General features: G+C 50.6%; 1 protein-coding gene across 4 annotated transcripts in view; it reads left to right on the top strand.

The window, feature by feature from the left end:
• The first annotated feature begins 10,262 nt into the window (after nt 1-10,262).
• The window catches only part of SMG7 (SMG7 nonsense mediated mRNA decay factor), a 51,856-nt gene continuing 47,959 nt past the window's right edge, over nt 10,263-14,159 (top strand). For all 4 annotated transcript variants that reach the window (XM_071809959.1, XM_065841842.2, XM_065841845.2 and 1 more), the window contains exon 1: nt 10,263-10,645. Coding sequence is in view for 3 of the 4 variants with exons in the window: in XM_065841842.2 (XP_065697914.2) it covers nt 10,617-10,645 (29 nt within the window). In the remaining variant the exon portion in view is untranslated. The remainder of the gene's footprint in view (nt 10,646-14,159) is intronic.

Below are 14,159 nucleotides of genomic sequence, written 5' to 3' on the forward strand. Positions count from 1 at the left end.
TGGCACTAAACTACATCCCCAAGAACTTCATTGACATGTCTGTTCAACCCTTGCAGGGATGGTGACTCTACCACTGTCCTGGGCAGCCTGTTCCAATGCCCGACAGTCCTTTCCAGGAAGAAATTGTTCCCATGATCCAATCTAAACCTCCCCTGATGCAACTTGAGGCCATTTCCTCTCATCCTATCACTTGTTACTTGGGACAAACAAGTATGTACGTGCAAACATCCACACCCTCTGTGTGTGCACATGCATGTGCACTACTTCACGTGTGTATGCACACGTACACAGAGACATCTCCCTGCTCCGCAGGGGGCTGGGGAGAGGTGGTAGATACCTACACACATACACGCAGGGGCTATGCCATCCCCACCAAACAAAGGGAATGCATTGGCTTCCTCAGAGCTGAGACGTAACACACACCAAATCACCCCCAAAACTTGGTGTTCGAGAGCAGCCACACTGTGCTTGTCCCCTGTCCTGCTCAGATGACCCCAGACACCCCAACACCTACACGCCCAGCCTGGGACACACTCGGGCCTCCCAGCTGCCTCAGCCTTAGTGCAGCATTGCTGCAACAGCCTTCTCTAGGGGGACCAAGGGGAAGCCAGCCTGGGGGGCTTCAGCTTCACCCACCACCTCCATTTCTGTCTGAAGGAACCCAACATCACATAGATGTTGTGGGTGAACTGAAAACTAGTCTTCACAGCAAGGTAAACCAGTACCAGACTGACTGACTGACTGCTTTCATTCCTCATTTGTATGACTGCAGCATTGCTGCTCTCTGCTAATGAGGCTTCTCTCTTGGAGAAAGGGCCACCAGAGTCCTCTCTGCTGCCAGCCACTGCTGGCAGAGCTGCAGGCAGCTGCCTTCAGCCACCTCCCAAAGGCTGTTTCTGTCTCTGGCCTCTCCATCTCCCACACACAGGTTTCCCTTTCTCTTCCTTCATCTGTCCTCCTCCCTCTCTTCTTACAGGTACCAACACAGGGCTCTGAGCCACCGTTATCTCCCCTCTGCCTTCCCGGGGTGTTGGCTTCCAGCCCTGCCTGCCCCAGCAGGATGTGTTTCTTGCTGTCCTGCTAAGACAAATTATTTCCAGCCCTTTGCTTGAAAACTTTTGCCAGCTCAGCCAGGTGCTGGGATGCTCATTGATCCTATCCTCTAGTGATACGAACCCAAGATGATATTGAGGCCATTTGCTCAGGAAACCCTTAAATCCTTGTTGTAGAGGCCCTGGCTGCAGCCATGCCCTCAGGAGCATGTGCTGGTCTCTCATTGCACAGGGGTGCGGTAACACACCCCAGGGTTATATTTTTAAGCTGATTTTTAATTCAGACTAAGCTGGCATTGAAGGAGAGGGATGCTGAGACAGCCGGTGTGCTCTGCCCCTTGCTCCCTGCCTCAACTCCATCCAGATCCCCAGGGAGACATGGCACATGTTAATGGGGGGGGGGTCCTCTTTGGCGACAAGCAGGCTGAAAACCTGCTGGTGTTTGAGAACTCACAGCCCCCCCCTTTGAATAGATTTTGCAGGTTGGAAGCTGCAGGAAGGAGATTGGGAGGGAAGCAGGCACAGCTGCTAGAATTGAAATAAACCATTAAAAACCCCACCCATACAGCACATGCAGCACAGAAAGGAGAAAGCAGTTTACATGCATTAGTCAGAGGTTCTTCTAGTCAGGAAAAAAAGTAAAAATAAATAAATAAAAAACCCCAAACCGACAACAAACAAAACACTAGGCAAATACTCTCAAGTAGGAGGAAAAAAGTGGTGTTAAGGGTGTAGATGTCTGTCTACAGGCAAAAATCCTGAAGGAAAGGAATCTTCTTTTCTCACCAGTGGAAATCCAGATGTGGAGCTTGCTGCTGCGAACACCAAATGATTTGGATTCTCGGAGGTTTGCTCTTGGTGCCAGTCTTGGAGCCAAGCAAAGCCCACAACTACAGGCTGGTAGGTGACACGGATGTGGCAGATCGGCTGCAAGGTGGGCTTGGCTGGGCAATGAGGTGGGACCAAGAACAGCCACCCAACCGTCACCCTGCTGGGTTGGGAGTGAGGCTACCAAAACCAACCTGGTGGCAGTGTGACCCAGGCACAAGCCTGGATGAGGTCAGCCACCGAATTAAATGCACACGATGGCCCCTAACCTGTGCAAAGTGTCCTGATTGTGTCCTAAAAATGTCGGTGTCACCTTTGCTTGCTCGGCTCAGCTGCAAGAAACACCAGCGGAAGAAGATCCATTCCTTTCCATCAGCTGTGTGGGGAAAGGGCGGTAAATAAACGAGCAGATAACAGAAAATTAGTAAAGGTGCGGTACCCTCCTACTAGATCTGTTCAGACATTTGATGATTCAACGGGAGGGGATTTTGGGGGTCATGTTGGGTTTGTTGTGCTTCTTTTCTGAGCTTACCCTGAAAGGGAAAGACTGGCTGCTTTAGGAAAAGCTGTGGCTCTGTGCAGCTTAACACTGATGCTGTGCTTGGTATAACTCTGCCTTTAAAAAACACAGCCTTTAATTAGCATTTAGAAGCCCTGGGGTAACAGCAGAAAAAGAGGACATTCCTCAAGCCTGCCCTGATCCCACGTGTGTGCTGACCAACTGGTTCTCTGTGTGCACGTGCGTGCGTCTTTCTCTGTTTTCACAAAAGTTGTTCTCCAATTTTTTAATCAGCCAACAAGTTGAGAAGCTGTCGTATAATCCAGCAAGGGACAGAAACCTCTTCTCCTTTGGAAACCTGACATTTCTGGGTAAGCTGGTTTGCACACTGGCAAGGCGGAGATAATGGTGCTTGTTCTCCATTGCAGAGGCTCCAGTGTCTCTACCAGAGGTACCAATTGTTGGTTGTGTGATGGAGCAAGCTGCAAGCCACTACAGCTCCTGTGCAAGAGCTGAGGTGAGATGCTTGAAAACCAGTTTTTTGTTAATCCTAACTCTATTCCCCAGTAATTTTGCGGGGGGGTGGTGGGGGGTGGGCATCTTTTATCTTTTTCCTTCAGCCTTCCATAGGTTGGCAGCTGCAGGAGCATCAAGTGCTGGTATTGCAGAAAGCACAAATGGAGAAAACCACACGTGGCTGAGCTCTCCTTCTGCATGGCGATCCACACCGCAAACCAGCAGGACTGCCAGCTCCTGGCACACACAGCCGAAGCCATCTGCCCTCTCCATTTCACGCTGGAGTTTGACTGTAAACACAGGAGAACAAAAGGTCAAGGTGGCCTCTCCAGGTGTGGGTTATGCACCATCTGGTCATGGCAGGGATGAGATCTGGCCAATGCTGGCTGTACCCATTCCTCTGCTGTCCTGCCGTGAGCCGGGATGGGTAAGCGGTGTGGTAAATCAGCTGTCACTTAGCAACACGGCAGGTTTTGGTGCAGGAGCAACACCTGCCAGGCAGCGTGGCGGCTCAGCCAGCCCAAGATGTGCACCCAGAACCGAGCGCCTGGGAGAGACTGGGGGGCATGGGGAGACTCCTCACCTCCAACACAGGCTGTGTGTGCAGGACAGGGTCAGATCACCCTTCTTCCCCTATGTTTTCCAGTCTAGTCTTGATTTGCTTTTCCTTTTGCTGCTTTCTCTGAATGTGCGGGTGCAACTTTCCCACCACCAGAGCCAGATGCTCCCTGCCAGCCCTCGCTGTGATCACAGCGCCGGAGCACCCCAAGCCCCCCAGCCGATTTGGGCTTCAAGCCAGCCTCCAGTGCTAAGCAGCCATCTGTGTAGCTGGTACAGCAGGACAGACAGAGGGCAGACGGACGATCAGCTTGGTTTTATCTTCTGAGGAAGGAAATAGCAGGGAGAAATGCAGCGACGTGCCCACCCTGACACAGCTTGTAGCAGCACTGCAAAATCGCTGCTGGAGGGACTCAAGAAGAAAGGCTGGACCTGTTAATGTCACCTGGGGTTCACAACCAAAATCTATTGAAAAAAGGAGCTGGCAGGTAGCAGGAGTGAGCTGCTCTGGCAGAGCAGGTGAGCAGGGAGCCGAGCTTAAAAGCATCTCCCGAGCAGAGGATGGAGGCCTTGAGGAGGCTCCTTCAGCTGCGGGCTGGTCGCAGGTGGCACCAGACATATGGGAAGTGATCCTGAACTTGGTCACCTTTTCACTGCTCCCCCATCTCTCTGCTGCTGGACCCAGCAAGTACAAACTGCATCAAGTTCTTTGGCCATGTTAACCACAGACAAGTGATTGTGAGGTCCAGCTGAGGACTGAGAGGGGCTTTAACCAGTCATGAACCCAGCCTGGCACAATTCAGAGCTGGCTAGAGCTAACAGGGGGGGTTCAGTTCTGCTCTCCACATGCTGGCCCTGTAACATTTTGTAATGCAACAACCCCCATTTAAGAAAAAAAAAAAAGGTACTTTTCTTGAGAATTAAGATTAAAGAGCAAAATATCTTGAAATAGGGAGGTACTTGTTTTGTAGCTCAGTTGGAATAAAACCCCCAAATGCCACTAAGCAGGTTTTTCTTGTCCACCCCATTTTGAGATGCTGTCTGAACAAAACTCAGGCCTGCAAACCCAGACCCTGAGAGAGAAGGGATTTGCAAACGTACAGAAGCCATACTGGACTAGCAGATTGGGCCGGGCTGGACCCACCAAGCTTGACCAGCTGGTCATGGAGACACGGCACAGGGCAGTCAGTGGAAGCACACGACTAAGGCTCAGGGCTAAGTGCTATGGCGGGAACCTGGCTGAGCTGGAAACCAGGTCTAAGGCCACGTGGGATGGGACAGCCTGGCCCAAAGGAAGAAACCTTCCCGTTCTCATGACCCAAGGAAGGAGCGAGCAGCGCTCTTCAGATGGTGAAGAAGATGACTTATAACCAGCATCTGGAAATTCCTCAGTAGCCTGGGGACCATGGCCAGGGACCATCTGGCGATCATCTCTTCCAGCTCAAAAGCTTTTCTCAGGGTATAGTTCCTCATTCCCTGGAACAAGCTGCTTAAAGAGGCCAGGGCATAAAGCTCCTGGGGACATGTTGAACTTGTGGACCTAACATCTCGCTGTGGTGGCCTCTGCAAACCGATCCCAAGTGCTGTGTGACATTTCTAGGACACCAGGCTGACTTTTCAAGGTATCTCCTTGGGAAGGTCAGCTCGATAACAGATTTCTCTCTCGCCTGTATTCAGTAGCTGAGTGTTGGCCACAGATGCAATTAGCTCCACAGGTGTTTTAATGTCTCTAATTCTGTCTGAGGTTACAGCTCAGGCGTGCAGGATGGATCGATCTGCGCAGCCACAGTCTGAGCTGGGCTCTGCGGGATGGGGATGCGAGGAGGAGGCGCTCGGCGTGGCTTCCCAGGAACGGCTGCTTTCTCCTTCCCTTCTGAGATTTAGCTTCTATTTAGTGTGAAAGGGTGCTGCTCCTCAGGATGTGCAGCACTTAAAGAATTAAAAGTAAATCCATTAGATACCTTATGAATTATAAGGATTAAAGGGGATTTCTTTAAGAGGTGCGCCCTGTTTTACGATTTTTTTCTTTGGCCTGAATGATATTTGCAAGGGAATGATGAAGACTTGACAAACCTCTACACAGTCAAAACTCCTGGAGTTCTGCATATAGGCCATATTTGGAGAAATGAGGTCCTAATTAGGGTAAGATGAGGCTTTTGTCACTAACAATTAAAAACTGAAGTAGCATAATCTGGGATGACAATAAATACATTTTAATCACATTAACATAATTACAGAGAGGGATGAATACAGGGCAAAATGAAGATTGTTTAGGTATCTTCATACTTTATTTCTTCCTTCAAGTTCTTCAATTGCTTGCAAGTGCTAATTTCACACGTTGACATCCTTCAGATTGAAATAATCACCAAACCTGCAGACAACCTGGCAAAAGGCCATTAACAGGTTCTCTGGTCTTCTGTCCTCATCTGGGCATCAAATCCTTCCCAATGCTCTGCAATTAATAAAATGGTAGGCCACAGTTATTGACTCTTTTATTATAAAAATGAGAATATGTGTTGACCTCTACAAAAAAATCTGCTTCTTTGAAGATAATTTTCATCACAAATCTCTTGGAACAAAACTGCAGGGAGACTGACTTGCAGCTCCCCCTTCAATGTAAGGAAATGAGCCCCCGTGCTTTGTGCACCAAAAGGTTTGGAGTAGAATTTCATAAGAGCAATCACCAGCAACTCTGAGTCTTTGAAAATGCTGTGTGGGAGAAACTGAGGCCAAATTTGAAGGTGCGGGGATGTGGAAGAGCTCTCCAGGAGGTAAGAGGAGTGTGCAAGGGAGAGAAACTCACTGCTCCAATGGTGTAGAAACTCAGAGGGAGGCAAAAGACTCCACAATTCAGAGGAAAAGCCCTGAAAAAGAGAGAAAAACCTGTGCAGGGTCTGACATCCTTCCCTTCTGTGGCTGGAAGATATTAAAGAGGAGTGAGAAGAAGTAAAGGCAGGCTTTGTGGCTGGGCAGGTTGCCCTGATGGGCCAGAGCTTCCTTCACGTCGCTGCCCCGAGGAACGGCACTGCTCAGCAATTTATACTGGTGCTAAACAGGTTAAATTACACCGGCAACAACCCCCATCAGATTCACTTGAAAATACTTGGGGCTGCCTGTTCCCCACTGCTCAAGACTTGGAAACCAGTTCTGCCCCACGTGAACCTCTTGGGCATTTTGGGGTGGCTCTGGAGGTGGAGTGGACTCGGACAAGTCCAAACAAGAGCCATTGAGTCAACGTTGCCCGCTCCTTGCTTGAGCATGACACCTTGAGGAATTGCTTTCTGACCTCCTGGATGAGACTTGTGTTCATCAAAGAGATACAGCAGAAAGGCAGAACGTGCCCTGGCCAAAATACCCCAAATCAACCTTTTGCCTTCAAATTTCCCCTCTCCGATTCACACACAAGTGCAAAGGTCAGGGAGAGGCAGCCCTAAAAACTCCTGTTTGCACAGATCCAACCTGTCGAGCTCAGAAGTGTCCTTCCCATTGCACGGGACAACCAACCTGCGCTCCAGTGACTTTGCCTAAGGTCCTGCACGGTACTAAACGGACTGGAAAATAAATAATCACCTTTTAAGCAATAACAGTGCAGGTTAACATTAATTTAATTTTGAGCATTTTTTAAGCAATATTGTTGCTGCCACAGGGGACATGAAGCCGATGATGTGCCAGAGGGCTCTTTGAAGTTTGGTGGCTACTATATAGTCAGGCTGTACGGTATCGTTGTGCCTGGCAGGAAGCCTCTGGCAGGGGATTCTCTCCAGAGAAAAAAAGAAGGGCAGAAAAAAGGTAGAAAAGTGAGTTTGTGTGGCCAAAACTAAAGAAGGAAGTCCCTGGAACAGCCTCTGGGAGAAAAGCAATGGAGAAAACAGACATGAAAATCCCAAGTCACCTCTATGGGGGGGCTCACAGGGAGCCTGTGTTCCTGTTGGGTTTTGGCTTTTGCTGTGTGCGTCAACGTAAGCTGCTCTCGCAGCACCACTTTGCTGCTGTGGGACACTGCTAACGTGGGACTGGGGCAGGATCCGGCTGCAAATGGGGAATGGAATTGAGGGGCTGGTGGAAGGGCAAGCGGCACCAGCTTAAGGTGCTTCTGCTTTCAAAATTTGGCCTATTCAGCTCCTCTGTAAGGAGAAGGAATGGATGGATGGAAAAATATGGGAAGAGCAGAGATAAGTGTGAGGTATTTGCCCAGCAGTATGTGCTGCCTGGTGGGTCTCCTCAGAGATCACAGAATCACAGAATCATTTTGGGTGGAAAAGACCCTCAAAATAGAGTCCAGCTGTTAACCCAACCTTGGCACTAAATATATAAAGGGTGAGTGCCATGAGAATGGAGCCAGGCTCTTCTCAGTGGCAAATAATGATAGGACAAGGAGTAATGAGATCAAGCTGGAACACAAGAGGTTCCACTTAAATTTGAGAAAAAACTTCTTCTCAGTGAGGGTGACAGACACTGCAACAGGCTGCCCAGGGAGGTTGTGGAATCTCCTTCCCTGGAGACATTCAAAGCCCGCCTGGACACGTTCCTGTGCGACCTCACCTAGGCGTTCCTGCTCCAGCAGGGGGATTGGACTGGATGATCTTTTGAGGTCCCTTCCAGTCCCAAACATACTGTGATACTGTGATACTAAACCATGACCCTAAGAACCTCATCTCTGTGTCTGTTCAACCTCTCCAGGGATGGTGACTCCACCACTGCCCTGTGCTGCCTGTTCCAATGCTTTATAACCCTTTCTTGAAAGAAATTGTTCCCAAGATCCAATCTGAAGCTCCCCTGAAGCAAGCTGAGGCCCTTTCCTCTGGTCCTGGCGCTTGTTCCTTGGGAGCAGAGTCCAACCCCCCCTGGCTCCAAGCTCCTTTCAGGCAGTTCAGAGATCAGAAGGTCTCCTCTCAGCTCCTGTTCTCCAGCTGAACCCCCCAGATCCCTCAGCCGCTCCCATCACACTTGTGCTCCAGCCCCTCACCAGCTCCGTTCCCTTCTCTCAAATCACTCCAGCACCTCAAGGGCTTTCTTGTCACAAGGGACCCAAAACTGAACATAATATTTGAGGTGCAGGGTGGCCCCAGTATGATGGTTCAGGACCCAGAGGGTCGAGGCTCCAGACAATGTGAAGCGTCCAGGGAGAGCTCAGGACAATGTGCCCTGAGAGATGGACCTTCTAAGAGCTGCACTTGTGTGTTGATCCAGGAGATACAGAGTCCCTGTGGCAGCTGCGCAAACTCAGCCTGTCTGGTTTAGCCCAGGACAGGCTGTGGGCAGGCAGGACCGGCCCCAGTTTGCCCAGTGCTGAACCAGTTTGCTCCTGCTCTGCAGCCGGGAGCCTGCAGGGATGGCGGCTGAGCCCCAAGCCCTGCTGTGGTGCCCGCCCGAGGTGCCGTGCAGTGTTCGACGGGAGGTTTGGGGGAATGGCTCCCTGCCCAGCCCTGATTGCACCGAAACCAGGAAACCGATTCTGCAGCCTCAAGAGGCCTCTGTTTAAACATGTGAGGCCCTGAAAATAATTTCCCTAAACACGTTCTCGTTTCAACCATAAAAAAAAAAAAAAAAGTGAGGGTTTTAGTTTCGAAACACAATCTTTCATTTTGTCCTTTGGGTCACTTATGTGCTCAAATAACATGATTTGCATCAGCCAGCTTCCTCAGTGCTCATCTGATCCCCAGTTTTCATCTGTCTCATTTCTTCAGCCCACCATCGAATGGCCACTGAACTCAAGGAGATTTTTTCTGCCCATAAAGATGAGTTCGAGCCTAAAATGAGTCACTGAGTAGGCACAGGAGGCAATGCCACATGGTGTAGATAGTGTAAATATTTACCTGTGATAGGCTGAGGCTGTTTAGCCTGGACAACAGGAGCTGAGGGGAGACCTTCTGATCTCTGAACTGCCTGGAAGGAGCTTGGAGCCGGGGGGGGTCGAGCTCTGCTCCCCAGGAACAAGCGCCAGGACCAGTGGAAACAGCCTCAGCTTGCTTCAGGGGAGCTTCAGATTGGATCTTGGGAACAATTGCTTTCAAGAAAAGGTTATAAAGCGTTGGAACAGGCTGCCCAGGGCAGTGGTGGAGTCACCATCCCTGGAGGGGTTTAAAAGGCACACAGATGAGGTTCTTAGGGACGTGGGGTAGTGCCAGAGTTGGGTTATGGTTGGACTCAATGACTTTGAAGGTCTCTTCCAATCGGAATGATTCTGTGGTTCTATGATTCTGTGACTGCCATACTGAGGTGCAAGGTCACCACCCAACGTGCCCGTGCCCCAGCTCCACACTGAGACGTGCTGACCGCAGTGCCACAGGCCATGTCCCTGGTGCGGGGCTCACACTGTGCCTGAGCTCGCTGCCTCCCAGGCACTGCAGCTGCTGCTGACATTTTGGGTAACGCAGGGACTCGGAAATGAGGGCTGTTCGGGACACTTTGGGGTGACCCTTAGGGCGGGACACCTGAGCAGCTGAGCTGTGGGCAGCCTGGTTTATGTGGGAAGCCCAGGACGCCCAGCATTGTTCCCGCCAAACCGTTTTCTGCCAGAAAGGTGTGAGGCCACCACCACCCTGACACGGAGGGATGGGGCCTCTTGCCCCCTCGCCTCCCCGAGCTCCGTGAAGGGGCAGCAGATAACACGAGGCGGACGAGGCCGCCGAACGCCGAGCCTGCAGGCCCGGGCCCGGCCCCGGCGGGCGGGAAGGCGCCGCGGTTGCCATGACGACGCCCCGCTGCCCCCTCGGTTGCCATGGCAGCGGGCGAGCCAATCGGCGGGCGCCGCCGCGGGTCGGCGGGGGGGAAGGGTTTGCCGGTGGCGCCGCCGGAAGTGGCTGCAGGGCCGGGCCCGGAAGCGCGGCTGGCCGGCAGGAGGGTCAGGGCGCCTCAGCGGGGTGGCGGGAGGGTCAGGGCAAGGAGTGACTGCCGCCGCTGGGGCTGCTGGCGTTGCCGGGGCCGGCACTGCTGGGGTTGCCGCGGCGCGGGCGGTCTCTGCCCGGCCTGAGCGCAGAGCGGGGACACCCCCGCCCCTTCCTTCCTGCCGCCCCTCCCCCGCGGCGGCAGGCCCTGCACGGGAAGATGGCGGCGGCGGCCGGAGGCGGCCGCGGCAGCAGCAGCAGCGGCGGCGGCGCGGGGGCGGCGGGCCGGCCCGGGCTGTGAGAGCCGCGGCGGGACGGGGCGGCGAGCGGCGGAGGATGAGCCTGCTGTGTGCGCAGTATCTCCGGTGAGAGCCGGCCGGGAGCGGCGGGGTTGGCGGGGGCGGGTCGCCGGCTGCCCTGAGGCGAGGCCGCGGCTGCCGGGCCTGAGGCCGGCGGAGAGAACGTGGGGCAGGTGTGAGGAGGCGAGGAGCTCCGGGGATGTGAGCCGGGGAGCTGCGGGGGTGACTGGGCCGCCACGTTACCGAGCCCCGCGCCGCGGGCGGGACGGAGCCACGTTCCCTGCAGGCGAGCGGCCCGGGCGGCTGCGGAGCTCAGGGCTCCGCGGCAAGGTCAACTGGTGCCTCGGAGAGGGAAGGGGGAACCCACTGGCTTCCCTTCCCCAAATTCTCCAGCCCCTTTGGAGTAGGTGCCCTGATCACCCGCCGCTGCGGAGCGGCTGCCAAGTGTGACCCCGGCCAAGAGAAACCTGTGCCCGCAGCCCCTGGGGGGCTCAGGGAGAACGGTAGTAGAGGAGTCGTGCCCTAGCCCGGGTGTGCTGCAAGTCCTCTGGCGGCTTGAACAGTCCATCGGTTTGGGGGACGGTCAGCAGAGGGTTTGGGGGAGAAGTGAGAGTCAGCCGTGGTTGTGCTTCTTGGAAACTCTTCACTGAATGGAAGTGCTCCCGAGCTCCTGAAGTGGAAAGGGCGAGGTGCCGCACGTTGATCTGAGCAGAACTTTGATAGGCTTTTGGGGGAGCTTATCTTTTGGGGATGAAGTGCCCTTTCTGTAGCGATTTTGGAAAGGAACGTTGTGAGATACCAATAGTTTTCTAGTAGTTGTAAAATCCTAAATACTGCATTGTCTGTGATGTGTTACCCCCCTCCAGCCCATCCAGAGCACCTCATGGAAAAGGTGTAGTGATGCCAAAAGGGTGTGCGTGCTCTTTCAGAAGCGTTCAGGGCTTGGGAAGGATTTCCAAGGGAGGAATTTAAGGAGGTCTTTACATTTTCAAAACACTTTCTATCCAGGGTTCTGAAATGCTTTTACTGTCTCTCCTTACTGATTCTTCAAATCCTTCCCTTCCTACTCATCTTCTCTTGTATCTCTGTCTGCCTCCTTCTGGTAGTCTAGATCCTGCCTCAAGTTTATCTTTTCAAAACAGGAAAAAAAAAGTAATCTTTTTTCTCTAATAACAAGTTTATGAGCCTTTTTCTCTTCCAGGCTGCTAAACGACGCTGTCTTAGAACGTTCTTCTTTCTTTCCTGTTACATTATGGAAAAACCTCTTGAATGCCTTACTATTAGCTCTCCTCTACCAGTAAAAGACTTGCTTTTGTATTTTAGTATTTGTCTTCATAATGTTTTAACCTCTCGCTCCCGTTTCCCTCCCTGTGACTCGAGTCTTTGCCTGCCTTGAGTCACACTCATCGTGTCCCAGTCACCGTTCTGCACCACCGGACTCTTTCTTAGCATTCTGAATTCTGCCGCACCAAGCTGGAGATCCTCCTTGTTTGCAAGAGCAAGTGGGCAGTAATCACCTGTTTCTTCTAGCTTTGTTCCTCCAACACTGTAGCTCATCCCAGGCCTTTATCACTTGATCCTGACTGCTTGCTTTGTGTTGGGTGTAATACAACAGGACTGAAGCGTCTGGGCACTAATGTATTACACATAAGGACTCCTGCTTTTGTCATCAAGAACCTTATCTCCTCCAAAAAAACCCAGGACAGCCCTCTTCCCAGACTTTTCAAGTACTTTGTAGTCAGTAATCTTCATCTTCTCCCTCTAAAGAACATTTAGGATTGTTCCTCTGTGAAGAAGGTAAGCTTGGGGGTGGTTTCCTTAAAAGCTGTGATATGCTTCTTGCATCCCCAGAGTGTCTGTTAAATTGTTTGATTTACATAGGGCAGAAATTGAGCTGCGGATTACTGCAGCCCAAGCTCATAAAGAGAACTGGGAATAGAGCCTGGAACTCTCAGAGCCAGTTCTGTTAGTCCTTTGCATTAAGGAGGAGGGCATCCTCCTCCTTACTGCAGCGTTACAACCTCAATCTAAGTGTAATGAGGAAGGAATAGACAGAAGTATAATGATATCAAAGGGCAACTTAACAAAACATTGTGCCAAATGAAGATGTGGAGTGATTAGTCTCTGCTGGTCTTTATAATCTTAAAACTAAGGAGGGACAGGAAAGTTTTTGTGAGAAATCTTTCCCTGTGTATTTGAAGTTTAGACAGATGAGAGCTGAATTTATAAGGTGACCACATAATGGTTGAATAACTAGTGAAATAATGACTCTGCAAGAATCAAGATGCTGAAAAAATGAGCAGGGAAGAAAGGACTTTTAGCTGGACTTACCTTAACTCCTCTGCTGCCAGTCACTTGCTTTCTGTATAAATGTATGTGAATCAACTGTTTTAAAATACCATCCTTAAAAGATAGTACTCCTTCAATTAAAGTGCAAGAACTGAGAAATACCTGAGGCTCCTACAGAAGTCTTCCAGAATGAACAAAGGTGGTCAGATTTCAGGTACTGAGTCTTTTAAGTGGCAGGAGAGGCTGTTTTTAAGTAATCTTCATGTACTGTAACAAAACATTGAGATTTTTTTGCTTTTCTAGTCTTACTGTCCTTTTCAAGGTCACCTTTCAAGCCTTCTGTCCTATCCAGTTTCTTAGATACTTCTCTCAGGTCATTGTTTGAGTCATTTCTCCAAGATTTGCATTACGTCTGGTCAGGTGAGTAGACCTTTCAGAAGGTTCTTTCAAAGATTTCGTAGGAAAAAGAGGCGCAGTTTGCATCTCTCTGTTCAAGTGATTGTGTTCGTCTCATCTGGCTGAAAATTTGTACCCATACCGTTTGTGCGGCTTTGGCGATCTGCAGATACTCCCCATAAATGAATTTTGTGGGGCAGTCATGCTACAGTAAACATTTCCTGTATCCTGCTAGGTATGAAAGAAGTAACTTTTAAGCAAAATATCACTACCTATAGGATTTCTAACATAATACCACAGAAACTTCTGAGTGCATCCTTTCTATAAGACAGTATTTAACTTTATTTCATGTTTGTTCACTTTAAGGAAATTATCTTTGCTACCAATTTTATATGTTGATGTTTGAAACGTAGTTAACTTGGATTCAAAAGTTTAGCAGTTTGACTGTGATCTGACTTTCTCAATTGCATTTCACAAAGATGTGGGCTCTAGTTACTGGTTAAATGTTGCATTACCCTGGTAAATTGTGGCTTTTAGCACTCTGTAAACATAGAATCAAAAGTACTTGAATTACAGGGCTTGAACACCACTTAGAAATTTCAGTGCTGACAAACCTAGTAGTTTCCTGTAGTCTTATGATGAGGCTATAACCAACTTCATTAAAGGTTTGACTGCTTTAATAATTTAAATTGTGGGTCTCTTTTCAAAGACTCATCAGTAGCTCCATTAACTTCTGCATCTCCCGTGTCTCTTCATGGTTGCTCCTTTGCTGTCTGCCAGCCCATGACGCACCTCTTGCAATGTTTCTTCACTTTTAATGGAGGAGGGTAGAGCAGAGGTAATTTCGTGCTGCAATCTATGCTCGTGAGTGTGTTCTGGTACCAATTCCTGATCA

Source organism: Patagioenas fasciata, chromosome 6, assembly GCF_037038585.1.
Source record: "Patagioenas fasciata isolate bPatFas1 chromosome 6, bPatFas1.hap1, whole genome shotgun sequence".
In the NCBI taxonomy this organism is placed as follows: domain Eukaryota; kingdom Metazoa; phylum Chordata; class Aves; order Columbiformes; family Columbidae; genus Patagioenas; species Patagioenas fasciata.